This window comes from Colletes latitarsis, chromosome 1, assembly GCF_051014445.1.
Source record: "Colletes latitarsis isolate SP2378_abdomen chromosome 1, iyColLati1, whole genome shotgun sequence".
Lineage (NCBI taxonomy): Eukaryota > Metazoa > Arthropoda > Insecta > Hymenoptera > Colletidae > Colletes > Colletes latitarsis.
Genome location: NC_135134.1, coordinates 39,002,577 through 39,028,491, shown reverse-complemented (window position 1 = coordinate 39,028,491; position 25,915 = coordinate 39,002,577). Strand labels below are relative to the sequence as shown.

General features: G+C 32.2%; 2 protein-coding genes across 3 annotated transcripts in view; one reads left to right on the top strand and one right to left on the bottom strand.

The window, feature by feature from the left end:
• Dip-lambda (Dpr-interacting protein lambda) overlaps window positions 1-19,752 on the top strand; it is a 203,522-nt gene extending 183,770 nt beyond the window's left edge. Inside the window, exons 5-11 of the mRNA XM_076783803.1 lie at window positions 2,559-2,674; window positions 4,180-4,365; window positions 6,553-6,739; window positions 9,102-9,233; window positions 11,750-11,869; window positions 12,109-12,279; window positions 13,702-19,752. Coding sequence (XP_076639918.1) covers window positions 2,559-2,674; window positions 4,180-4,365; window positions 6,553-6,739; window positions 9,102-9,233; window positions 11,750-11,869; window positions 12,109-12,279; window positions 13,702-14,051 — 1,262 coding nt within the window. The 3' untranslated portion in view covers window positions 14,052-19,752. The remainder of the gene's footprint in view (window positions 1-2,558; window positions 2,675-4,179; window positions 4,366-6,552; window positions 6,740-9,101; window positions 9,234-11,749; window positions 11,870-12,108; window positions 12,280-13,701) is intronic.
• Window positions 19,753-19,899: 147 nt separating this feature from the next.
• Dbp73d (putative ATP-dependent RNA helicase Dbp73D) lies at window positions 19,900-25,540 on the bottom strand. 2 transcript variants are annotated; one of them, XM_076783718.1, is made up of 6 exons: window positions 25,446-25,540; window positions 24,551-25,239; window positions 22,901-23,113; window positions 22,610-22,820; window positions 20,472-20,903; window positions 19,900-20,390 (listed from the first exon to the last, which is right to left on the bottom strand). In XM_076783718.1, the coding sequence occupies exons 1-6, from the start codon at window positions 25,466-25,468 to the stop codon at window positions 20,024-20,026; spliced, it is 1,935 nt and encodes a 644-aa protein (XP_076639833.1). In that variant the 5' UTR covers window positions 25,469-25,540; the 3' UTR covers window positions 19,900-20,023. The 2 variants fall into 2 exon arrangements, with proteins under 2 accessions (XP_076639833.1, XP_076639842.1); XM_076783727.1 differs by having other exon boundaries at window positions 22,610-22,793.
• Between the last annotated feature and the right edge of the window lie 375 nt (window positions 25,541-25,915).

Sequence of the window (25,915 nt, the reverse complement as noted above, 5' to 3'; positions counted from 1 at the left end):
ATTTTTGGTTGCGGAGCTCAATTACAATCATTTTTGGTGAATACACATACTTCCGAAATCCTACCCATTTTTTAGAAAAAAAATTCGAGTAGGTATGAAATTTGTTGAAAAAATTAAAAAATTTCGAATCGTTCTGGAAAATTAATATTTAGTTACAGGGGTCAATTACAAGCATTTTTGGTGAATAGACATACCCCCGAAATCCTACCCACTTTCGAGAAAAAAATTCCCTACCGAAAATATAATTTCTGGCCAGAAATGTTAGCCCAAAATTTCGTGTAAATCTTTAAAGCGTCATAACTTCCGAACGGATTGAACAATTTTAATGTTTAAAAAAGCAAACGACGCGTATTTTGATATAGAATATGAAGAAATTCTAAAAATATTCGAAAAGTTGTTCCTTGACCCCACAAAATGAGAAAAACTCCATAAAAATGGTCCAATTTTCAAACAGCCATAACTCCTACAATAGTAAATATATTACAATGAAACTTTTTTCTGAGGTAGAGCTCATGGGTACCTACAAAAAAGTATGAGACAACTTTTCTGTAGAGCGTCAAACAAATTTATTAAAAATCAAAAACTAGTTATTAAGAAAAATCGACAGGGGGTAGGTGCCTAAATTTTTCGACGAAAAAAAAAAATTTCAAATCATTCTGGAAAAATTATTTTCGATTGCGGGGGTCAACTACAATCATTTTTGGTCAATAGACATACTCCTGAAATCCTACCCATTTTCTAGAAAAAAATTCGAGAATGTATGAAATTTTTCGACAAAATTAAAAAGTTTCAAATCTTTCTAAACAAATTATTTTTGGTTGCAGGGGTCAATTATAATCATTTTTAGTGAATAAACCTACCCCCGAAATCCTACCCACTTTCGAGAAAAAAATTCAACACAGGCGGAACTTTAAACATTAATAACTTTTTAACGAAGCATCCATCAACAAATTAGTATTCTTGATTTTCGTCTTATTTTGGCCTCTAGAATCCCCCATTAAAATTTTTCCCAAGAGTGGCCGAACACTCTGTATAAATGACAAAACATTTTAATAAACTAAGATATTTACTTAACTGTTATCTTCAAACTCCCGGTGACAACAAAAAAGGATTAAAATTTGTAATAGTAGATGTATACATATAACTCTGTAGACCCATATGTTTTTTAAAAATACATTTCATTTGAATGTACTAGTTACATGGTGAATCTATTCGAGTTCTTCGTGTTAGGACGATGGATCTGTTCGAAATAAACAATCGAACTCACACCCACATTTAGTATTGTATTTACAGACAGAAATATACATCAATTGAACCGGAGAACGAGTATGGTTCACACAGAAAGAAACACGTGATTGGTTCGCGCGTGACCAATGGGAGCACACCGCCAAGACCGCGAGTTTCAAACTCTGTTTAACAGTTCGTGCATTCGAAAGACGAAGCATGGTCAAAGAAAAATAGGTTAGTTGATGAAAATGAAAGGGGGGATCACTAAAGCAAAGACAAAGGTCATTCTTTCGATAGTCTCCATTGATTACACTTACATGTAGAATCTACAAAGAACCTTTGATGATTTGTAATTAATGAAAACGGCTTCTGCAAAACATAATTACGATTGATTTAGATAACTGCAATATGGAAGATCACGTTAACAGATATCGATTTAAAATTGGTGCAGCCAATAGCTACAGCGATAAGAAGAAAAATATTACGGGAAGCGAGGATAAGCCACAAACCAGAGTCTCGAAACCTAATTTTTAAAGAGACGAAAACAAAAACAGAGCGATCGTAAAATTCTGGCATGAAAAGGGGATTTCAAAGTCTGGATTACGCGTACAAGACTCGAGAATTTTCCATTTATCGCCTTTCTTGCATGAACGCGTACAAGAATTCGATACGAGAATATGGGTGAATTGGCAGAGCTCCTTTTCTTCTTCCTTCCCATTTTTATCTCTGTCTCTTCCACAATGAATCTGTAGAGGGGAGTGGTGGGTGGAATCCTGTTCCATAGGAAACTTGAATATCTAATCGACAGCGCTGCTTATTCATGCATGTATATATAGAGGGAAAATCGCCGATTCGGGGATGCATTTCACCAAGTATTCGTTACTAATTTCTACTGGAATTTCGTATTAACAGGACCCGTGCTAACATTGATCGAAAAATCACTGAAAATATTTCTCTCATTTACCACGTTTCAACATAGCCAACGATTATATAGGATGATATCAGGATCTAGCCAACGATTATATAGGATGATCTCAGGATCTAGCCAACAGCCTTTTCTAAGTCTACAGTGGACGGAATTTCTATAAGAAATGATTGACTGCCAAAAGTCTATTTCAATAAACTATTTAAAAACAACAAAAAGTTAAACGATTCAAATTGATCAATATTTTTCTAGATACCCCTATCCAAACAAAACGTAAATAAAATTAATCATCTTTGAATTCTACCGAATATGTTTATCATTGTCCTCAAATAAATAGCCCCCTTTTACTGATCCATTGAGTGTAATAAAATACAATAACTAGTTTTTTAATTTACCTTTGTTTTAGGTCAAATAACTCCGGAAATCTTCCCAGAGTTCTTAGCTCCCTTGGAGAATCATACGGTAATTCAGGGTCGTGACGTCTCCTTTACCTGCGTCGTTAATCATCTGCAACAATACAAGGTAAATTTAAAAATAATCACAAGCGTGCAAAGTATCTAATAAAATGTTGTATCTATTGGAGTTACCAATGCTGCAATAACTTCTATACTAGTTTAACTTTCCGTGACAAATTAGTCGAAACTATACACCTGGTAAGACTCTCGCTGACTATGGTAAAGCGATTAGATAGCAGAGTTGTAAACTACGTAACCGCTTGCATTTCGTCTACGTTTACACTTGTAATGTAATTACGAATTCGTACAGTTTCCTACCGCGCTGCTAGGTATGCGAACCGTACGAGGTGTTCAAGTTTATGAGCTTTTCAGATTGATGTTGGAATCCATACGAGAAACGTGTCTTTAGACATAGCAGCTGCTGCATCAACTGTGCTTTGAAACAGAATCGAAGAAACACGCGAATACGAATTTCTCATTAATTTGTGGTTCAGAATATTACGTCAGATCTTCGCTTCAGATTCTATTTCGTAGAAAATTTGCAATTTTTATACGTTGCTGTTAAAATAATGCACCATACTTGAAATTATATTAAGAGCCGATATTCGACTAGATATTTTTGTTTCATAACTATGAAAATAGCCGAGTACTTTTAATAAACAAATTGATATGCATAGAAGTAATTTATATTTGGCGGTAGACGCGCAGAGCCGTCTAGCGGGAAATTACTAATTCAAGACAGCGGTTGAAATGGAATGAATGTGCTAAGATACATAATTAGTAGAGTATAGTAGAAAATTAAAGGAAAACAGTACAAAGTACAATTATTCATCCCCTAAATATTAAAGAATACAACATAAATTAATATTGTCCTCAGAATAGGATAGAATTAAATAATTCATTCCAAACCCTATCGTTTCCCCACTATTTTGCAAGAAAGTGTGTTCAAGTTGCTGGTAGATGGTCAGACAAAAGTCTTCTAAAGTGCAAACTGTTAACAATGCACACATTTTCCAAATTTAAAAAAAATATATCAACGTCATCCTTCCATCTTTGTTGTATTACCAACATCTTGCGTTTATTTCTTGCACATAAATATATAGCAAACTCGTCAATATTTGTTGACGACCGTGTAGCCCACCACACAACTGATCGAGCACCCTACAAAGCGAACATCCCTTGCAACAGAGAATGCACGTAAAACATACCTTATGTGACGCTCGCTTAACATAGATTGATGCAAGAAACGAAGCATCAATGTATAAGCAATTTAAGTTTTTACGTATCCATAAAGTTCTCGCAAACTTTAACTGACTATTTCTCGAAAATCAATCCCTAGATTGCAAAATGGAATTATAAAAATTACTATTTTGAAACATTATATATAAAAAACATACTTTATAGAAAAATATTGAGGGGAAAATAAATAAGTAAAGACCATTTTAGTTATACTTTCAACGGTGTGAGTTATTTAAAACTATACATTTTGATACCTATGATAATTTCGTTATAAGGTTTCTGTATAATGAAATATAAATATATTTAGGAGGACTTTTGAAACTCTTTTCTCAGGTGGCCTGGATAAAGTCAGATTCACGAGCAATCCTGGCAATACACACGCACCTAGTAACACATAATCCACGACTCTCAGTCACGCATAATGGTCACAACACGTGGATGTTGCACGTGTCGAATGTTCAAAAGAACGACTCAGGAGCCTACATGTGCCAAGTGAACACAAATCCTATGAGAAGTCAGGTAAGCATAAATTTCTTTCACCCCAATAGTAATATTTCTATACAATAGTAATTATTTATTGTTTGTTGTGTACGATAATACACGGTACAATTAATTATTAAAAATTACAGGGTCGTTTTTGTATCGTTGATTGCCCAAGTGTAAAAACAATATCGCTGTCTTTATTAATATAATATTATTTAATTAAGCGTTTGATATGTATATACATAGATAATTTTAAATAGTTACCATCTAAACAAAATTGTTTTTGAATTTCTTTTCATAAAATGAAACAGTATTTAAACTGTATGTAGACTTTATATTAATTGAGCAATAAAATTCCTATAGATAAACATTAACGTAGCTCCTTTAGTGTCGTTTTTATAAACAAAAAGAAATTTAACATTTTTATAATTTCTACAAAGTACAGAACTCAACCTGAAAAATTCTGGAACTACTGGGATTTGCTCTTGCCATGTTAAGCATAAAAAAAATTTCAATGATTAAAAAATAGGTACTTGGAGCACAGAAGGGGGTGGGTGGTGCAATTACTCCTTTGCATTCTAGATACGCCACTAAATCTCTCTATAACCCGCTTATTCTTTGAAGAGTGATTCTGAATCCATGAAATTAAAATTGGATTGAGTATTCAAGGAAAACCACTAAAAAATCGCCGTGTCTTAGGAGACAGATTTACGTAATTATTATGAGATAGGACATCACCGATTATTTGTAATGGTTAATAGATTCAAAAAAAGTTTGATGTTTACAGTAGTATGGAAATTTGTTTACGAATAACGAATAAAAATTAATAATTTGCAAATTAATTTACAGTTCGAAACGGGAATAAAAATTAGCTTGCAAATTACTCTAAAATTAGCCCAACTCTACTATTTTAAAAAATTTGATTTGTAATCTGAATCTTCGGTAAACGTGTTTTGGTAAAATCCACCAGACTTGAACGCTATACACAAGGGTAGATGCAGGTTTTATGTAGTTGGACTCTTTGACAGCTTGCTATTACGTCTTACAAAGGGTTCTAAGTGCTCCCTTTTAACGCGTTTACACGATCAGAGTTTACGTCAAAGATATAATATCGATGTACACCGAACAATATTAATTATTGCTGTCTAGAGGAAGTTATTAAAATAAACTTAAACTTTTAAGTAAGTGCAATAAAATTCTATGCAAATGTCAGGATTTTTACTTTTGTGAAATTGTGAAAAGATAGACTGTCTTATAATTATATTGAACAATTTTACTGTACGTCTTTCGAACTTAAAACTTTGTATACTCATTGATATCGTATGCAATATATAGGATGCATAAAATATATATTTTTATATACACAAAATATATAAATATTTGAAGTGTCATATTTTTAGATGACTTTGAAATAATTTATAAAAATCAGCTGCTTCGGTTCTATTTCATAGTCGGTTATTATTGCATGTTACTGTCTTATTCGCGTGCACACCGATTATTAAAATGGGTCGTCTGTATTATACATGGCACATGAACTTACACTAGCAAAAATAATTTTCCGCTCTAGAACGAAACACCCGAGACCCTTTGCACTTTCCGGAGAGTCCTTACGTAATGCAGTTTCTACACAGTTACTGTACATAATTAGTTTGAGCCGAAAGTACTTCGCACATCTACTATCCTCGTGAAATGGAATTTAAGAAAGGTTAATCGACAGACGCATACTAAACTTCCAATTCGTTCTGTTGAACTCTACAAAAAGACTTTGAAACAGAATTGTTAAAATCATCATTCAAGTACAGAAATACATAGAAACGTAGACTTTGAAGAAATCGAAAAGATATTTTAATTGAAAGAATTTTAGAATTTTTCAATTTAAAAAAGAAAATCCTTCTCTCAAATTTTAATGTGAGATGGCTTAACAAGGACAGTACAAGACCTTCGTATCCCTGATTTTGTTGAAACTCTGAACACTAGTTACAAAAATGTACTAATGGTTAGATAAATTTTTACTAACACAGAAAAACTTATTTATAACTTGTTTCTATATTCGTTACACCAAATATAGTTGAATAATCTATAAAAAAAGGCAGATAATTTTTTAACCGATTTTGTCAATGTTGCGAAAACGTGAAGGGGTTAATTCACTGTTAAAAATTGTTTACATAGTACTGTTATTGTATTTACTGATTTTTAAATATATTATAACTTTTATATTTTCAGAAAGGATACATGGAAGTGGTAATACCCCCAGATATCATGGATGATGAATCTGCTGAGGGTATGGTAGCGCAAGAAGGCGGTAACATAAGATTAAGATGCGTCGCAACCGGTTCACCAAAACCCACAGTCACGTGGAGACGAGAAGACGGCCGGAATATTATTCTCAGGGAAGATGGACAGAAACAATGTAAGAATTTAGTTTCTAAATTTTTGTTAGAAATATAAAAAGAACTTCATTTCCATTTGTAACAACTTATCTGGCTGAAAATGGACGTCCAACATTGGTCGTTACAACAAAATAAATTCAGAAAATAGCGTTAATTAATTCTATCGAAGAATCAATAAATTAATTAAAAATAAACGACAACAACGAAGTTATGAGATATTATCATGTATTATTTTGTTCATAGCTTATGTGGCAGTTTTTAATAAATATAATTCAAACTACTTTAGTGATTTTCATCATTCTCAACCAGCTTGTCTTATTTAAAGTTGTTAGGAAGTCTCATATTTTTCCATAGTTAAATTTAAATAACACAAAATTGCGTTACAGTATTTGTTACAAATCGAAATATACTGAATATTACTTCTCATATATGTATACTTTCGATTATTTACTTAATATGCAACGATTCCAGTCGATCAGCTTCTTAAAATTTACATGGAATCTTTAATACAAATTACAACTACACCGCGTACCGATAAATTTCTCAATTAGACGTACAAATCCTGTCTGTTCCACAATTAGGGAAGGAGAAAGACGGGAAACGAGACAAATTATTTGAAAGTTTGAAGGGAAAAGGATCTCATGGAGTTAAGAAAGGATTCGCGTAGCTTAATGGTGTGAATAAAGATGTCTGGTAGTAACCCTTCGCTCCGCCCCCGCGATATTTCTTCTGCATCGTTAAACGGCCTTACGTTTAAAGAGAGTTAATTAAAATCATAAGCCATAAAATACGAGTTTACTTTAGAGACTGGGCTCGTGTCTGATAATTTCGTTGATATTCCCGTTAAGCCAGCCGCCTTGGCGAGCCGTGAGTTGAAATATCGCTCTGGAAGGTATCGCGCAACGCGTCAATGCAGAATAATCGATTGTCTCGCGGCTCATTGTCGTTAATTAATTACCTTGTGGACGGCGATTTACGTCCCAATGTGTGCACGGAACATTTTACGGTCGCGTTTTATTACCGAATAAGTGTCCTGCGCATAGATATTATGTGGATATTAAGTTTCCTATATCAAGACCACTGCTATATTATACATTCGATTTCCACTGTCAAACTCAATTGTAATGTCCTCTATTCGTATATATTTCCACATCGTTCGTTCGATTTTTATTACGACATTCACTACTTTCACAAAAGAGAATAATTCTTAAATTTGTGTGAGTAAATCAATGAAAAAGAGACTGGATCACTAAAAACAAACCTTATTTACTAAGTGTATTGAAATATTGGTCAAGTGTTACGAGGAATCTACTAAGACGTGCGGTGCGACTTGTCTGAGATGTCCAGCTAGTCTGCCCACGGGCGATTGGGGGTCCGCTATTTATACGGGCGCGCCTCTGGTTCTCTCCGACAGAGTGCGTAGGCATCGTCTTCCGATTCTGCAACCGGCTCGCCGATTTCTGAAACGCCCAATGCGTGTGATCGCTACAAAGCAGTTCGGCGCTTAAAAGACACGTCGAGGCAATGAATGCGACTACAAAGCGTTGGACGGTCAATTGATGTGACCGTTCAGGTCTCCTTTTTCCCCCTCGCGACGCGACAAGACTTTCAATACGTATTTCAACGCGCTGATATTTGTTGCGATACAAGTTTCGATACAAGCAATGGGTTTAAGCTGCTGAATCATTTCGACTTCATCGAAATTCCGGAATTACTATCCGAACACAAACAATGAAATGTTTGCGAATTCAAACAAAAATTATATATACTATATACTATATAGTATACATATATAGTATATACTATAACTAATAATGAGGGGCTACTCACCGATTTGGATGATTTTTAAATGTGTTATAGAACTCGACATACCAAATAAGTATTTGCAAAATTCTATCGATACTACTACGTTACATTATAACAAAATTTTACAAATATTTCGGAAACTAAAGCCGAGTGTAGGTTATATGTAAAATAAAAACTTGTTTAGAATGTCGAATTCTATAACTTATTTGAAAATCATCTAAATCGGTGAAGAGTCCCCTATTCCAAGTAATGATTGCAACAAGCTCTTAGAATGCGGAATTCCACAGATTTTTGTTTGAATACAATATTTTGAATACGATTTTTATTTTAGCAATGGGTTTAAATTCGTAGCTCTTGTAATGTAAGAAAATGATGATTCAACTCATATCGCAACAAATGTCAGTATGCTGCCTAATAGACACTTGTCAAAGCTGAGTGAATGTGGAATGATTGGTGCTACAATAAACCAATTATTTAAATTATTTTGTAGACATGTTCGATGACACAAAGTAGCGTATTTTCTATTTTTGTTGCCGCGAATAATGGTTAATATCAGAGATATTTTCTATTTTTCAGCTATAAAATCTCACGTAGGCGAGACTCTGGAGTTGAGTGGCGTCCTCAGACAGGAGATGGGCACATATCTTTGTATTGCCAGCAACAATGTACCTCCGACAGTCAGCAAACGTTATTCGGTTGAAGTCACTTGTACGTATAAACATAGTTGCTCGACATAGTTAATAATTGATAGTTGCCATTCTCGAGTCGCATGCATGCAGAAAATATTTTCCTAGAACGATACCTGCATTGTACATTTTTCGTAGAAACAAATATCGCTACATTTCCTCTGCTATTAAGCTTTATTGATATCTCAAGATGTGCAAAATTATTAATTAGAGCACTACTGAATTCCACATACATACATGTAATTAAATGTTTCTCATGTTTTCCGTATTAGCATACGCTATAAATGCATACGATCCCCAGACTAATTAAAAGTTCATAGACAGTTTTAACATCGTTCTAGGATTTTCTGCAATTTTTTTAATTTCCTCGGCATATGTACGGTTAAAGAGCGTATCTCTTAATCACGCACTCTTAAATACACGTTACTTTCATTTTATGACTGCTTAGAGTGCTGTGTAAACACTCTCATGAGTTCATAGAAGATCATAAAAAGAATGTACAGTGGCTCACGGAAATATTTAAACGCTTTCGAGCGAAATGTTTAGTAATTGAAAAAGGAAAGTTATATTCTAATTTGTAAAATACTTTAGTAATTAATAAATTTCAGTTTAAAGAGTGTTTATCTATGTTAAACAATATTAAAAATCAGCAAAAATGATAGAAAAACAATATTATATTCTACTGTATTGAATATTTCATAATGTTATGATTTCATCCTACAACTTTCCTTAATTCTTTCATTTATTATTATTTCTCTATTTTTCGTTTCCAAGTGATTTACAAAAAGAGATTAGTTTAATATCATTGCTTGCTAGATTTTTAGTAAAATACTATACAAGGTGTTCGACCACCCCTAGGAAAAATTTTAATGGGAGATTCTAGAGGCCAAAATAACACGAAAATCAAGAATTTAAAAATTTATTAAAAAATTAAAGTAAAAAATTTCAAATCATTCTGGAAAAATTATTTTCAGTAGAGGGGGTCAATTACAATCATTTTTGGTGAATAGGCATACCCCCGAAATCCTACGGACTTTCGAGAAAAAAATTCGAGTATGTGGACGAATTTGTCAACAAAATTAAAAAATTTTAAATCGTTTTGGAAAAATTATTTTCAGTTGCGGGGGTCAATTACAATAATTTTTGGTGAATAGACATACCCCCAAAATCCTACGTACTTTCGAGAAAAAAATTCTTTACCGAAAATCTAATGTCTGACCATACATGACATGTTTCACTGAAATTTCATGCGTATGTTTAAAAAATCATAACTTCTGGACGGATTGAAGGATTTTAATGATTCAAAATTCAAACAATGCGTATTAATGGAGCTCCAGAGTCCATTCTATAGGCGGAACTTTAAATGTTAATAACTTTTTAACGAAGCCTCAATCAACAAATTAGTATCCTTGGTTTTTGTCTTATTTTGGCTTCTAGAATCTCCCATTAAAATTTTTCCCAGGGATGGGCGGACACCCTGTATATGGAGGGTTTTCAGACAAAAACACAAAAATTCTATTGAACATGATATTAACTCTAACCAGTTAATAGAAGCTATATACACTGTGGAAATTCCAAGGCTTAAACAAGAAAACGTTCTATTGATCTCTTCTCTGCATAAAACAACTAAACATTGAATTCAAAGTAATTTTCAAAAGAATTTCAAAATGTACATTTACTTAATCATTAATACAAAAAGAATGTTTTAGACTTCTGTGGGGGTAGCCAAGGGTTGAAATTCTTTCATTTTGGTTTTGTAATAGTTGCACAGAATGACCTTACAACTTAGATAGTAGGAAATAATACATCATATTAATAATAAATTGATATTCGAAATTGAAACGAGGAACGTTAATTATGTTCGTATATCTTGCTATACATACTAATTACGGCAACGTTTGTACTTCTGTGTACACGGCCGCTTTAATTACAAACCGACAATATCCGTAAAGCAGCTGTGAAGCGGGACATTAAATACAGAAGTTTATTTAACACGACAGGTAGGAATGCTCAAAGCGACGAAATTACGTACAATTTTTAGAGAATTAACATCGAATATACGAATAACCGAATAGCTGTACAAAATTGCATCGAAATCGCAACTATACGTGCAATGTAATTCGCAGCATTTCAATTTTTCCTCTTACCATAATAACAGAACCATAAATAGTTTACAGATATATTAATTTTATCGTTTCTTTGTTTTCTATTTTTACCATTATAAATAATCCGATTATTAATTGTTATTTAGTCTGTTAATGTTGTTATATTTTATATATTGCAATAATGTTATAAAATATTGAATACTCTTCTTTTATAATTTCTCTTGATCATTAAAGTATTTGACAATATACAACACAGATTACCTATTTGTCCAATCTCTTATGCGTTACTTTATAATAATTAATTTCTTGTGCCTGATAATCTGAAACTTGGAGCAATTGTTTATACTTGCTTCTTATTAATTTACATACAAGAAACAAAATAGATGCTCTTTTCATACTAAATTATATTAACTCAAGTATATTTTTATTTCAGTTCAACCTGTTATAAAAATAACAAGTGAATTAATAGCTGCACCATTCGACAGCAACGTTGTTCTTCAATGTCACGTCGAAGCATGTCCACGTGCAATGAACACTTGGTATAGGAATACAGGTAACAAACACATCCTTTTTCCAAATCTTTCAAGATACTACTTAAGTTCAATATAGTTTTAACGATAAATTTACTTATAGATAAATATAAGTCACCATCAATTTTGATATAAAAGAGTCTAATATTTAAAATAATTTTTCAAACAATTAATAAATTTTATTAGTTTCATTGTCTCGCCAGATAAATTTAAAATTTACTAAATATATTTTTAAAATATAAATAATTAATTCTTTGTACAGGGGAGAAATTGTTACCCAGTGACAAGTATGCGATGTCAGAGTACTCTCTGAACGATTACACCTGGCAGATGAACCTCACTGTGAATTCTTTGGAGAAAAAGGACTTCGGAGAATACGTGTGCTCGTCTGTGAATGCTATGGGGAAGGCTGAAGGTGTCATCAGCTTACAAGGTACATACATCATCGTACAATACAAGGTATTTGGCCACCCGTGAGAAAAATTTTAATGGGAGATTCTAGGGGCCAAAAAAAGACGAAAATCAAGAATATCAATTTGTCGATTGAGACTTCGTTAAGAAGTTATTAACGTTTAAAGTTCCGCCCGAACTGAATCTTTTTTTTCGAAAATGCGCAGCATTTCGGGGGTGTGTCTATTGACCAAAAATAATTGTAATTGATCCCCGCATCCGAAAATAATTTTTCTAGAACCATTTAAAATTTTTTTTTCACCGAAAAATTAAGGCACCTACCTCCTGTCGATTTTTCTTAAAAATTCGTTTTTCATTTTTAGTAATTTTGTTTGTCGCTCTACAAAAAAATTGTATAATACTTTTTTGTAGGTGCCCATGAGCTCTACTTCAGAAAAAAATTTCATTAAAATACATTCACTATTGTAGGAGTTACGGACGTTTGAAAATGGGACCATTTTTATGGAGTTTTTCTCATTTTGCGCGGTCAAGGAACATCTTTTCGAATATTTTTAGAATTTCTACATATTCTACACCAAAATACGCGTCGTTTGCATTTTTAAACATTAAAATCGTCCAATCCGTTCGGAAGTTATGACGTTTTAAAGATACGCACGTCATTTTGAGATGACATTTCTACCGTAAAATTATATTTTCTCTAATGAATTTTTTTCTCGATAATGGTTAGGATTTCTGGGGTATGTCTATTCACCAAAAATGATTGTAATTGACCCCTGGAACAAAAAATATTTTTTTTAGAACGATTTAAAGTTTTGTAATTTCGCCAAAAAATTTCAGCGCTGGGTTTTTCTCACGTAACGGGGTTAAGCAACAACTTATCGAAGATTCTTAGAATATCTACATATTCTTCACCGAAATACGCGTTGTTTGCATTGCGAAACATTAAAATGCTTCAATCCGTTCAGAAGTTATGATCTTTTAAAGATACACATGAAATTTCAGGGAAAAATATCATGTACGGTCAGACATTACATTTTCGGTAAGGAATTTTTTTCTGGAAAGTGCGTCGGATTTCGGGGGTACGTCTATTCACCAAAAATGATTGTAATTGACCCCCGCAAACAAAAATAATTTTTTCAGAATGATTTGAAATTTTTTATTTAAATTTTTTAATAACTTTTTAATGAAACCTCGATCAAGAAATTGGTATTCTTGATTTTCGTCTTATTTTGGCTTCTAGAATCTCCCATTAAAATTTTTCCCAGGGGTGGCCGAACACCCTATATAATAAAAAAGTATACATGTATAATATAGATATAGATAATTACAGAAACGTGTAACCTCATCCTTTTCAAAGAAAGAGCCTTTTTGTCTTTATATTTCCTAAAACAATCGTAATAGGCACTATTCCATTCCTATCTAATTAATTTCCTTTCTGATTCAGAGCTGCATCTTGTCGCGGAAACCACCCCCAACACTTACGCGAAAAACACCAAACAAAAGTCCCGGAAGGGGCCAATATCCAAGGAGAAAAAGAAGAAACTCAACGGTAGGCGGATACACAGCGGTGGTTCCGACGATTTCGACTCTCCAGGAAGCGACGACGACCTTGGTACCACTCAGATTATGGCCGGAAGTACCGTTCAGGAGGGCCACAGAACGGAAAGGCCACTAGCTTTACCAACATTGTCACCGCCATGGGTGATAGCAAGTGCGGCCAATTCCAAGCAGTATTCGTTATTAGTCACTGCAATCTTTTCATTACTCTCCTCGACGATGATGTTTACTCTTTAAAAAGAAAAACACATCAACGTCGAGGAAATTTAACGATACCGAGGAAGTTCGAAGATGATTCAGAAATAAGGTAGAAAATAAAACTATGATTCGTTGTTTGCGAAAGACACGATCGTGAAAATACTGTTCATATCTGATAGAGAAACGTAGCTTTGCATTTTGCAATTGAAACACGATGACTGATGAAGCGTTTACTACTTAATATTTGAGCCATCCGTTGACGATTGATTACGCTGACCTTTTATGTTCTAACTTACAATATCACATAACTTATAATAATGTAAAAATGTAGAGATCATCTTGCTTTGCTCAAACACCTTTTCATTAAACATTCAGCAATAACAGGGTTGATTAATTCCTAATATCAAAACAAGTAGAATATAAAAATATAATACAATTGATAAAGACATCGATGGCTAAGGATTCTTAAATGCAGTTAAATTTTACATAAAAGCTCTTACTTTAAATATGTCGAGTTCCAAACGAATAAATTTATTACAAATCTCAACTCTTGCTGAATCAGTAAAACGTAAATTCAACATTTTTCATGTATGCATTTAAGTTATTCACGGTTTACTTCAAACATGATACAACGAAGTTCATTATTACAATCTTTTTCGTTAGTCATAATTATAAAATGAATCATAGAAGTGCAAGAAAATTTTATATTGAAGTATAAGATTGATCAAAATATCCAATATATTTTGGCAGAACACAAACTTTTTAAAACATTTAATTTTCAATAATGAATAACTTGAGAAACTGTTGGTAACAACGAAAAGAAACAGTAAATAATTACGTATTTATTTCATGTTCAATAACTTTACATTTGCATTCTACCTAGCACTTATTAGTAAAAACTTCTGTCGTTAATTATTTAAGACTATTCCCTAATTGAAATCATTTTATATGTCAGGTGATCAATAACAAATCAGTCGACGCTCCCATACAAAAGACCAGGAAACATATTCTGATATGTAACAATTGAACAATATTTTGGGGCATATTTGGTAAAAAAGAAAAACAAAAAATTCTGATATGAAATCGAACATGAAAAGAATGTAGACAAATGGCGGAGCAATCTCTTGCGGAGAAAAACTATAGGTCTTCCTTTTATTTAATTTAACAATGGCATACTTTTAGATTCAACGAAGTATAGTTATTGCGGCGCGACCAATAAGAGATACTTACTCTCAACGACATTTTGTAAATACGTGAATGATAACGAATATCGACTGACGCGCTAGATTTTAGTGGTTGCGTGTAAATCAACGAACGATCGCACGAGCTCTAAATGAAACAAGGAAAACTTTAAGTTTTCATATCGCAACGATTTACGAGGAATCGTGTTTGTTTAAAAGGTATACTTTTTGTTATTACGTTGTGAAATTATATAAATTTTAGTACTTTGTTGGATATTCCTTTCAATTAATAACCGCGTTGTAAAACATTTATAAACATGTGGGCATGTTAGAAATAATTGATATAGTCTTCCAACTCTTCTCTTTGATCTTGTTGCATCTTATTTTCACTATTTTCGATTTCACACGTATTTCTTGCTCCACATCGAGGAATTTAAATTGTTTTAAATTGTATATATGTACATAAGTATCGTAACACTGTATGAAATATCTGACAATAGAGAATACTGTTGTTAAGAACGAAGTTTTCACAGATTCACATTATATGTAATTAAAAAAAAAAAATATAATAATGAGTGTGGCAAAGTATTACTGGTATTGATCTGTCGATACAGAACCCAACAAAATTAAATAAAATTATCATTATCGAAAACAGCATATAAATAAGTCTATATTGCTTTTAAACTGTACTTATTAAAATATTTCTGTTCACTTAGGGCCTAAGTGAGTACTACGAACACGTGTCTCTGAAATTGAATACGAATTTTCTTGCACATTCTGTGTAATAAAATTACTAAAATTATGCAAGAACTGCAAAATGAAAGAGTAATAAAATACAAATTTTTTTGTTTATCGTTGGTAAATAGAGAAAATTTAATATATTTTAAGATGAATTAGATTAGGAAAAATTTCCACCAATTTTGTTTGTACTTTTTTCAAATCAGAAACCGTAATCCAAAATTATCCTTTATTTGAAATTAAAATTAATATCCGTACATCTGCAGTAGTTTCGATTATTATAAAAGTTATTTTACCAACGAACTATTTTTAGAAAATTTATCATTACATTTGTATTCCCTGTATTTTTATGTGCATTTCAGTACATATACATATTTTGTAAATCACCACTGAAATACGTATAGAAATTCTAATGTACACCGTTCGATTAATATTTATACTAATAATTGTGAAAATAATTATTATTATACCTTGTACAGTAACTTTTTGAGGAATTGACATTAACAGATCATTGTTAAAGACTTATAGATTTTACTTGCGCATGATTTATTGTTCAATTGTCGTTTGCGTGACTTCGTAAAAGTAACTGTAATCTTAAACATCCACAAAAGCATTATAAAATGAATTTGCGTTCACTATGCAACTATCTCTAAAATTGAAGGCAATAGTTTTATCAATATGGTTTATATCGTCCTCCTGAAAATTGGTTGATGTAATTAAAAATATATCCAAATACAGACATATAAATGTAAAGAGTTTATATACAGAAAAATTTATTTTCTAGAATAGTATGTTCGTGGATATAAATTATTCCCTAATATTGCTACAACAGTACAGAATTCAATTTTACAAAATGGCAACCCTCAAAACGTTTTTTGATATTACTATTAGTTTCGACGTTCTCATGGATTTGTTTAATTGGACACACTATACTATAAGGAGCGTGTATCAATATGCACACTAAAGTAACTAAATTTTAATATATAGTTGCATAGTACATAACATTAGACTGTATTATGTATTGTACAATCGAGAAGTAACAAATAAATACGATATTGATAATATTGTTAATCAAAATGAAAGGAAACTTTGTTTCGATACGTTTTAAATTTTGCAAAACAATTGTGCAATTTTTGCTTTTAAGGTATCTTTAACTCGTAAGCTTTAAGAAAAGAATATTTATGCAGGTTCCCATAAAATTGCATACTATTTTAAAGAAATGAAATATTAAAACTGAATTATTATTTATTTGCATATAAAAAGAAAACTATTCTATAAAATAAACACGAATTACCTTGTATTCTTTGTAGAAAAGAATCAACTGGAAGGGGTAAACTCGTACATTTAAATGCTAGCGATTAAGTATACGCATACCAATTGTAAATTGACCAAATTTATTTCGATCGCTTATTAAATAGAAAAACTACAATATTGTAGTCGATATGCAGAATGGAAGGCACGACAATAAGTATGGTATAGTTAAGTCCTGTTTGATTGGAAACCTTCTGGGCAACAGTATATATTGTTGATAAAAATTATATTTAGAAAATACTATACAATACTGCTCCATATAACGTTGCGATTCGGTACGCAAAATTATTTTACACATTCCCCACAGATTTTTTTTCTAAAGATGTCATAGTTTGTTTACGATAATTTCTTCATATTGCAATTATTATTAAAACTTGGATTATGTAACTTATAAGCATTAACCCATTAATTCATAGAACCACTCTTTTTTTGTTTGGCAAACGAGAAAGTGGATGAATCTACGTGAAAAAATAAGTCGAAAATGTGAAGTGACATTTTTTCGTACGGAGTTTCTTTTTCGAATGAATCGATGTTAAATGTTTGTGGAGCACGTGTACTGTTCACCGCTGACAAAAGAACGCAACGAAAACTAGTCTATAACACAGTCGAGCGTTCCCGTGTTCCACGACTCATTAACATCGATTTATTCGAAAATGAAGCCCCCCACAAAAAGATGTCACTCTATATTTTTGACTTATTTTTTCACATAGATTCACCTCCTTTCGTCTTGTATAAATATAATTAATCTATGACATATTGATATTCAATAATTCACCGTAATATTTGTTATAACGTTCAATGTAACATTTCTGCTGTACAATGCATAGAACGGTAATTAAAGAAAGTCAATACAAAATTTACAAAATAGCGTATCAATGAAAATTTGGTGTATATACATATATCACCGTTCCTTGCATTGCATTGCGCGACAAGCGTTATAAACTATTAATGGGTTGATGAATATAACGATTCCCGATTTCAAGAATGAAACAGATTGCTTCACGTCGTTTACTCAACTGAATATACATAATACAATTATGATAAACTATTAACAATAAGCGGACCCCCTTAATATCCTCTTATCGTAAGATTACCTCGTAAGCATAGCGAATTTATTGGCGCTAAGGATGAAATACATATACACAGCAACGATACATATGAATCATATAGGACCATGTTTTATGTATGTACATATACCTATGAAAAACCACACAGTAATAAGTATATGACATGTAAATAACACAGAAGTGAATGTTGACATTGTTGAAGGAAAATTAAGATTAAGAAAATGAATAGCGCACGAGTATATTATACGTGTATAATGTAATTGTAATGTTGAGCGGGACTACATTTTATATGATACGGTGTAAAGTAGTCTCAGAATGTAACATATTAAAACTGAAAAGACACGATGTTTAACCACTTGTCAAGCACTTATCTATACATAAGATAACATATTACGAATAAGTGAATGTGAAACTTGCTCGTTCGTTAGATTTCTCACAACGAAATTCGAGCATTATTCAACTTTTGTTGAACTGTTAAGCTTTTGGGGATCCAACTGACCTTATCGTTTTATCGGAATAGTTACGAAAGTGTGTTAAATTAATGCAAGTATTATCTATACTCCCTTCATGATAAATTATATTCCATGGAGGAATCTGCTTTTCGAAATCTTTGGAATTTTTAACAATCTTTAATAATCGGATTTAATTGAAATGCTATAACAATTCACGTGACATATCTTTAAATACATTTTAGAAATTCACAGAAATTATTTTCATTTAATGTTAAATTAAGCGCAAAAATAAATCCAGTAAATTGGATATGCTGAATAAAAGTTTGCCAATTTTTTGTAAAGAATCTTTTAATAAACGTGCACAAATTTGTTTCGCTCGTAAAATACATATACCTCATATTTTTATATCGTGCGTCAGTGTACGTCGGTTAATAAAATCATTAGCATAATTGCTTTTAACTTTATTAGTCCACGTTTTAACGTTTTAACATTTTGTTTAAGTTCTGTTAAAACATAATAGCATAATGAATAAGCGAATTTCCTTGCAATCACTTGACAACGTATGCCACGATAAACGAAGTTCCATGTCACAAATATTAGATGATAAACCCCGACAGCTTCGAACATGCCCTAAATTTAAATACAATCTATAAGCCTGCGCTTTCAAAACTATTATTGTATGCTGTGTCTACGCCCATGTAATAACAGATATAAACGTAAAAGCGAACCGTCATAATGTACAATGAACGAAACGATTTAATTTCGCTTGCGAAAAGTGATTTTTATTCCATGTTTTTTGCGTTTCTTAGTTCATATTTGTTTACTTATTACTCAGTTAAACTTTACTGCGTATAAAATATAACGGATAATTTGAAGTGAAATTACACACAGCAATAATAGTAATGTAATTGTGTCTCTATCGTTATTCAATACATGATCGTTTATCTTTTATATATATACATAAATTGTGAATAACTTGCCTTCGACAGATTAAAACAATAGAGTAACAATTAGTATACAATTTGAAGATATCAAGACTACCTATTGGATGAATTGCGGTAGAGAACGAGCATGGTATTCGATACTATTAACTTCAGACAATAAACTGTTATTATCGATGTTACCTGATAAACTGTATTTATTGAGTTTCTATACCTCCCGTTTAATTGCTAATTTATCAATAAAATATTCAAATCGTTTTTTTAACATGTAAAATCAAGGTACTTTATTAATTGGCACATATGTACAATAATACTTTTTCTTCATTTTGCGATTGTCGATTTAATTCGTTTAACAATTTTCACGTGTCGTAAGGTATTTTGTTTCTCCCTTTCAAGTTCTTCCTTTAGCTTTTCTAAGTGACTGGGATAATTTAGTGTATTTGCAATAGATTCTAACTCTAATTTTTCGATATCTGGCACCGTTTTATGAGCACTGGTCAACATGTTTTTAAATATTCCCACTTGTTTAGATGTAAGAACAGATATTGCTGTGCCACGTTTACCCGCACGTCCTGTCCTTCCTGCTCTGTGAATATAACCATTAATATGTTTAGGAAGATCATAGGATATAACTAATTGCACATCTGGGACATCTACACCTCTGGCTAGTGCATCTGAGCACACAAGACTGAAAATATAACAAAAATGTGACAAAACTTATAAAATACATTCCAAGTAGCTGTATCGTGTAATGATACATGAAACATACATTTGAATTTCCCCATTAATAAATTTTTTAAGTATATCTTCACGTTGCTTCGATATAAGTAGCGCTGAGAGCTCTCCAACTGTTATATTTTCGTCAGATAAAAACGATTGAAGCAAAAGAGCCAATCTATGAGCGGTATCCCCGGAATTTGTGAACATTAATGTTTTAGGAAACATATCCCTAACTAGCATCTGATACACAGCAACTGGTTTATACTCTGCTGTGCACAATACTGCAAGTTCTGTTAGTTCTTCAGGACTTGTATAACGACCTATAAAATCGCCTACTTCCTTGTCTAAGTTCACATCTCCATCTTTATCGCGTACCAATACAGATGTAAACAATATTGGTTTAAAAAGCCCAAGACGGTTCAATTTCTCTGGATCTTGAGATAAGGTTGCACTAAATAATAATTTCTGTGCTGGCATTTTACTATTTGGAAATTAAAAATATAATTATAACATTGATTCGAAATGTAATAAATATTACGATAAATAATTATACAGGGTGTTCGGTCACTTCTGGGAAAAATTTTAATGAGAGATTCTAGAGGCCAAAATAAGACGAAAATCAAGAATATTAATTTGTTGATTGAAGCTTCCTTAAAATATTATAAAATTAAATTAAAAGATTTCAAATCGTTCTGAAAAAATTATTTTCGGTTCCGGGGATCAATTACAATCATTTTTGGTGAATAGACATACCCCTGAAATCCTACTCACTTTCGAGAAAAAAATTCGAGGTGTGAAATTTTTCGACAAAATTGAAAGATGTCAAATCGTTCTGAAAAAATTATTTTTGGTTGCAGGGATCAATTACAATCATTTTTGGTGAATACACATACCCCCGAAAAGCTACTCACTTTCGAGAAAAAAATTCCTTACCAAAAATATAATTTCTGGCCAGAAATGTCTGCCCGAATTTTCAAGCGAATCTTTAAAGCGTCATAACTTCCGAACGGATTGGACGATTTTAATGTTTAAAAAAGCAAACTACGCATATTTTGATGGAGAATATATACAAATCGCAAAAATATTCGAAAAGTTGGTCCTTGACCCCGGAAAATGAGAAAAACCCCATAAAAATGGTCCAATTTTCGAACAGCCATAATTCCTACAATTGTGAATATATTTCAATGAAACTTTTTTCTGAAGTAGAGCCCATGGGTATCTACAAAAAAGTATTAGATAACTTTTCTGTAGGGCGTCAAACAAAATGATTAAAAATCAAAAACGAATTTCTAAGGAAAATCGACAGGGAGTAGGTGCCTAAATTTTTGGACAAAAATAAAAAATTTCAAATCGTTCTGAAAAAATTATTTTCGGTTCCGGGGATCAATTACAATCATTTTTGGTGAATACACATACCCCCGGAATCCTACTCACTTTCGAGAAAAAAATTCAAGAATGTGTGAAATTTTTCGACAAAATTGAAAGATTTCAAATCGTTCTGAAAAAATTATTTTTGGTTGCAGGAGTCAATTACAATCATTTTTACTTTCGAGAAAAAAATTCTTTACCGAAAATATGCCATGTGGCCGGAAACGTTTCTATAACTTTTTAACGAAGCCTCAATCAACAAAATGGTATCCTTGATTTGGTCTTATTTTGGCCTCTAGAATCTTCCATTAAAATTTTTCCCAGGGTTGGCCAAACAACCAGTATATTAAGAGAATAACAATATGACAATATTGAAACATATCAAATCAGTGTGTAACTAATTATTTAGTGCATATCATTTGTTATCCTATTTATTTAAAAAAATATATCCTGTTCATACTGTTTATGAATTCCCTTGTGTATGCTCTATCTAAATCATCTTCAGTTTTAGTATAACTTTAGTACAACCCATTATAAATTACAGTAATTTACTTTCAACAAAAGTAACTAATCATGCATACAAATTCATTATCTACAAAATTAGTGTATATGTCATTTTTTAACGATGAGGCAAAGATAATTAAGAAATAATAATGTAAGTAACAGTGGTTACTGCATTCATCTGAAAGACAGCTATTCAAATGAAGGTAAGTGCTTTAACACTTACTCTCATACAACGGTATCATTACATCAATAAATATGATATGTTTCATTTTTTAAATGTACCAAAGAGACATATGAAAACAATATGAAAATAACCTGTTACGCATGTTGAGGAGTGTTAATCGCGGAACATTACGATGATGCTCAGGAAGATAATCTAACCAATCAGAAACTCTGTCTGCTTCATCGATAACAAGAAATCTGAGATCATCTAAGGAAAATCCTGGCGTTTTTAATATATGGTCTATTAAACGTCCAGGTGTAGCAACAATTATATCCGCTAAAGATACATATTCTCCTCTAAGGGCTTAGAAAATTGAACCAAAGATTTTATAATTTATATAAGATACAAATAGTATGTTAATCCTAAAACAGGCAAATACATACTCTTTTTACAAATAGAATTTTGTTCTTGTTGAAATGAAAATGCACCAGAGAGTAAAGCAACTCCGAGGCTTGTGTGGGACGTATATTTAACCATCACCTTATGAACTTGTGCAGCTAATTCGTGTACTGGTACAACAACTAAACACCGTATTTTTGGTACCAATCGACACTGTAATATATGCACAATTGGTATAACATATGCCAAAGTTTTACCTAGAGCACGAAATAAAATCAGAAATATAGATTACCACCCTCTTGTTACAATTTCTTTCATAAATTCTAATGTAACAATTAAAATTTTGCGGATGAATTCGCCCAATCCCGAGAATGTTCGGGACCCCAAAAATATCCGGGATTCCCGGAAGTGTTTAATTCCTGCTATTTTATGCAATTTTGATTCTACGCTCTATCTTTTACAATTCATAATCTTATGTAACAATTTTCTCCGGTTGTGCATATAAGCAAACTAGATAAATGAACAGTCTCAATGTAAAAGTATTAAAAATACGAAATCCAAGATTAGTGGTGGGCGGAAACTAAAAACTCTAGAGATTCCGATGTTTGAAATAAGATAAAAAAAATTTACTTCAGATGGTTCGGAACGTAATTGTGTCATTAACTATCTATTCAGGAATATGTACTCTTCAGAATCAGTATGCTCTATATTCTTTAGAATTCCTAAAATTTGCAATACTTACTACAATATTACTAACGTAAACCTTTTCGATTAGCAAGATTTGTATATTTTCGAGAATGCAATGACCTTCGACTTCTCGAAATTATCGGAAGTATTGAAAAACCTAAAAATATCGGAAGTTGTGGTATTTTTAGGAATCCCGTTCTAATCCCGAGAAAAATTCCCGCCCCGATCGAGACCTCCGTACCCAAAATAATAATACAGGTAAATTCTAATTAAGCATTATTTTAACACGTTAGTAATGAACGATGTGCATATTCATCATCGGATTTTTCACTCTACCACCTTAAAATAAATTGATGAAATGCTATTAATGGTTCAATTTCTTTTTAAAGATCTCGTACCAGGTAATTAAAAATATATTTGCAACTTGTATTATTTCGTGACTATCAATAATATAACTGTGTTAATATTAGAGTTAATATACTTTTCAAAAATCGGAAAAAATTATGTTGATTTAGAGCAAAGTCAATAAAATGCAGATTTACCATAAGTTATTCTGACAAAATAGAGCCCTAATATGAATCATATACATATGTACAGTCATACACTACAGTAGTACCCACTTAAGTGACCACACTCGGGACCGGCCGCGGTCAGTTATGTGGGGATTGTTACTTTTCAGAATGTAACGGAGATAAGGAAAGAGGATAAGTGCGAGTGAGATACAATAGCTGGCACCCGAAACCATATGTAGAATGTATCGATAACGACCGGCGTCAAGTGACGCTCAACAAGCTCGATGTTCGAAGCCGCTTGACTTCTAAGATTTGGCGGGGAGAACCGCGGAGATTTAACTAGGCAAAAATGTGGTCACTTATGTGGGCACTACTGTACCCAGCATATGTGTCTGACCACACTCATTAAAGAGTTAATGCTATTAACTTGAAGTGTATTACTAGAAAATTATTTACAACAAGAATTTTAATTGTATTAAATGGATGTATTCATACCACTGCCAGTAGGAGCAGATACACACGTATCGCGTAACCACCATCCCTGCTGTCTGTCTTTATCACATTTTAGTAGCCAGGATATCATACTAGCTTGAACTGGGAATAACTTATCGATACCATTGGTTTTTAAAACTTCGATCATTTTGGGATCTAAACTTGAATTAAATTCTTCTAAGCTTGGACCACTGCTTAAATCAATTGCTATAATTTCTGGATCCGCTAACCATTCTGGTAACACTCTCCTAACTTCCTGTTTTTTTCTTGAAGCTTTAGTACCCAAGATAATAAAATCTTTATATCGTTTCTGTGTTTGTTCTTGCGCATTGTTTGAATCTTTTAATTTATTAGACGATTCATTTGCTTGATCACTCGCATTTCCATTTTCTGCAGTTTTAATTTCCTCTTTCTTCCTTTTCTCCTTTTTAGACAGCTTTTTCTGATCTGCATCTTCTGTCACACACTGTGATTCAATGTTATTTTGTCTATCTTTATTAATGGATATATCTTGCTCTGGATCATTTTTAATTTTTCTTTTCTTGTGTTTCTTTCTTCTTTCTTTAAATTCCTTCGTATCTTTAGAATAATTTTTAGCTAGCTTCTTCCGTTTACGTTCTTCTATTCTTTTTAGTAATTCAGATAGATGTTTCTTCTCATTTTCTGTTTCCACCTTCTTTTCACCCTCATACCTATTAATATACAATACTTATTAATTATAAAGACTGTATAGCAAAGTTAAATAAAACGGTTTATGAAAACGAAGTACTAATTCGAATCAAATTTAAAATAACAAAAACAATTTAGATATGAAAATATGTAATAAAACTAGTTAGTATAAATAATCCTTCATTCCAACCAGTACTATCTCATGATATTCTTCATTAAGTACACTTACCTATTTATTACGAATAAACTCATTTGTATTAACAAAATTATCCACGTGCTACAGAAATATATAGGTTATGAACTTGGTGTCGTCATGGCGACCCGGTAACAACTTAATGGTTTTCGAGCGACCTCGTCTTTAAAGAACGGTGACCTTGGGAACTATATAGCCATTTCAATTACTGAAGTCGATAAAAGCAAGTAAACAGAAAAATCTTTCTTCTTTTACATAATATCACAGACGAGGTATACGAGTAAACCTTTCACCCAATGTATTTTTTCGGCCCATTTTTCTGGGGCTCTAGAGCCCCATTACCATTTTCATGTCACTAGCAACGTTACCAACAGATTTAGAAATAAACACAAGAGGAAGTGAGATAGAAAAAGAAATTACATAAATTTTAGTATTTTTTAACGGAATGAAAGCTGTACGGTCCAGAATTGAGCATCAATCGATTAATTTTATTGAAGTAATCAATC

Coding starts and splice junctions, on each gene's coding strand:
- Dbp73d (XM_076783718.1), bottom strand. CDS start 25,468: ATGAGTTTATTCGTAATAAATAG. Junction 22,821..22,900: donor AAATTCTATTTGTAAAAAGA/GTATGTATTTGC, acceptor CAATTTTCTAAG/CCCTTAGAGGAGAATATGTA. Junction 20,391..20,471: donor ATTAATGGGGAAATTCAAAT/GTATGTTTCATG, acceptor TTATATTTTCAG/TCTTGTGTGCTCAGATGCAC.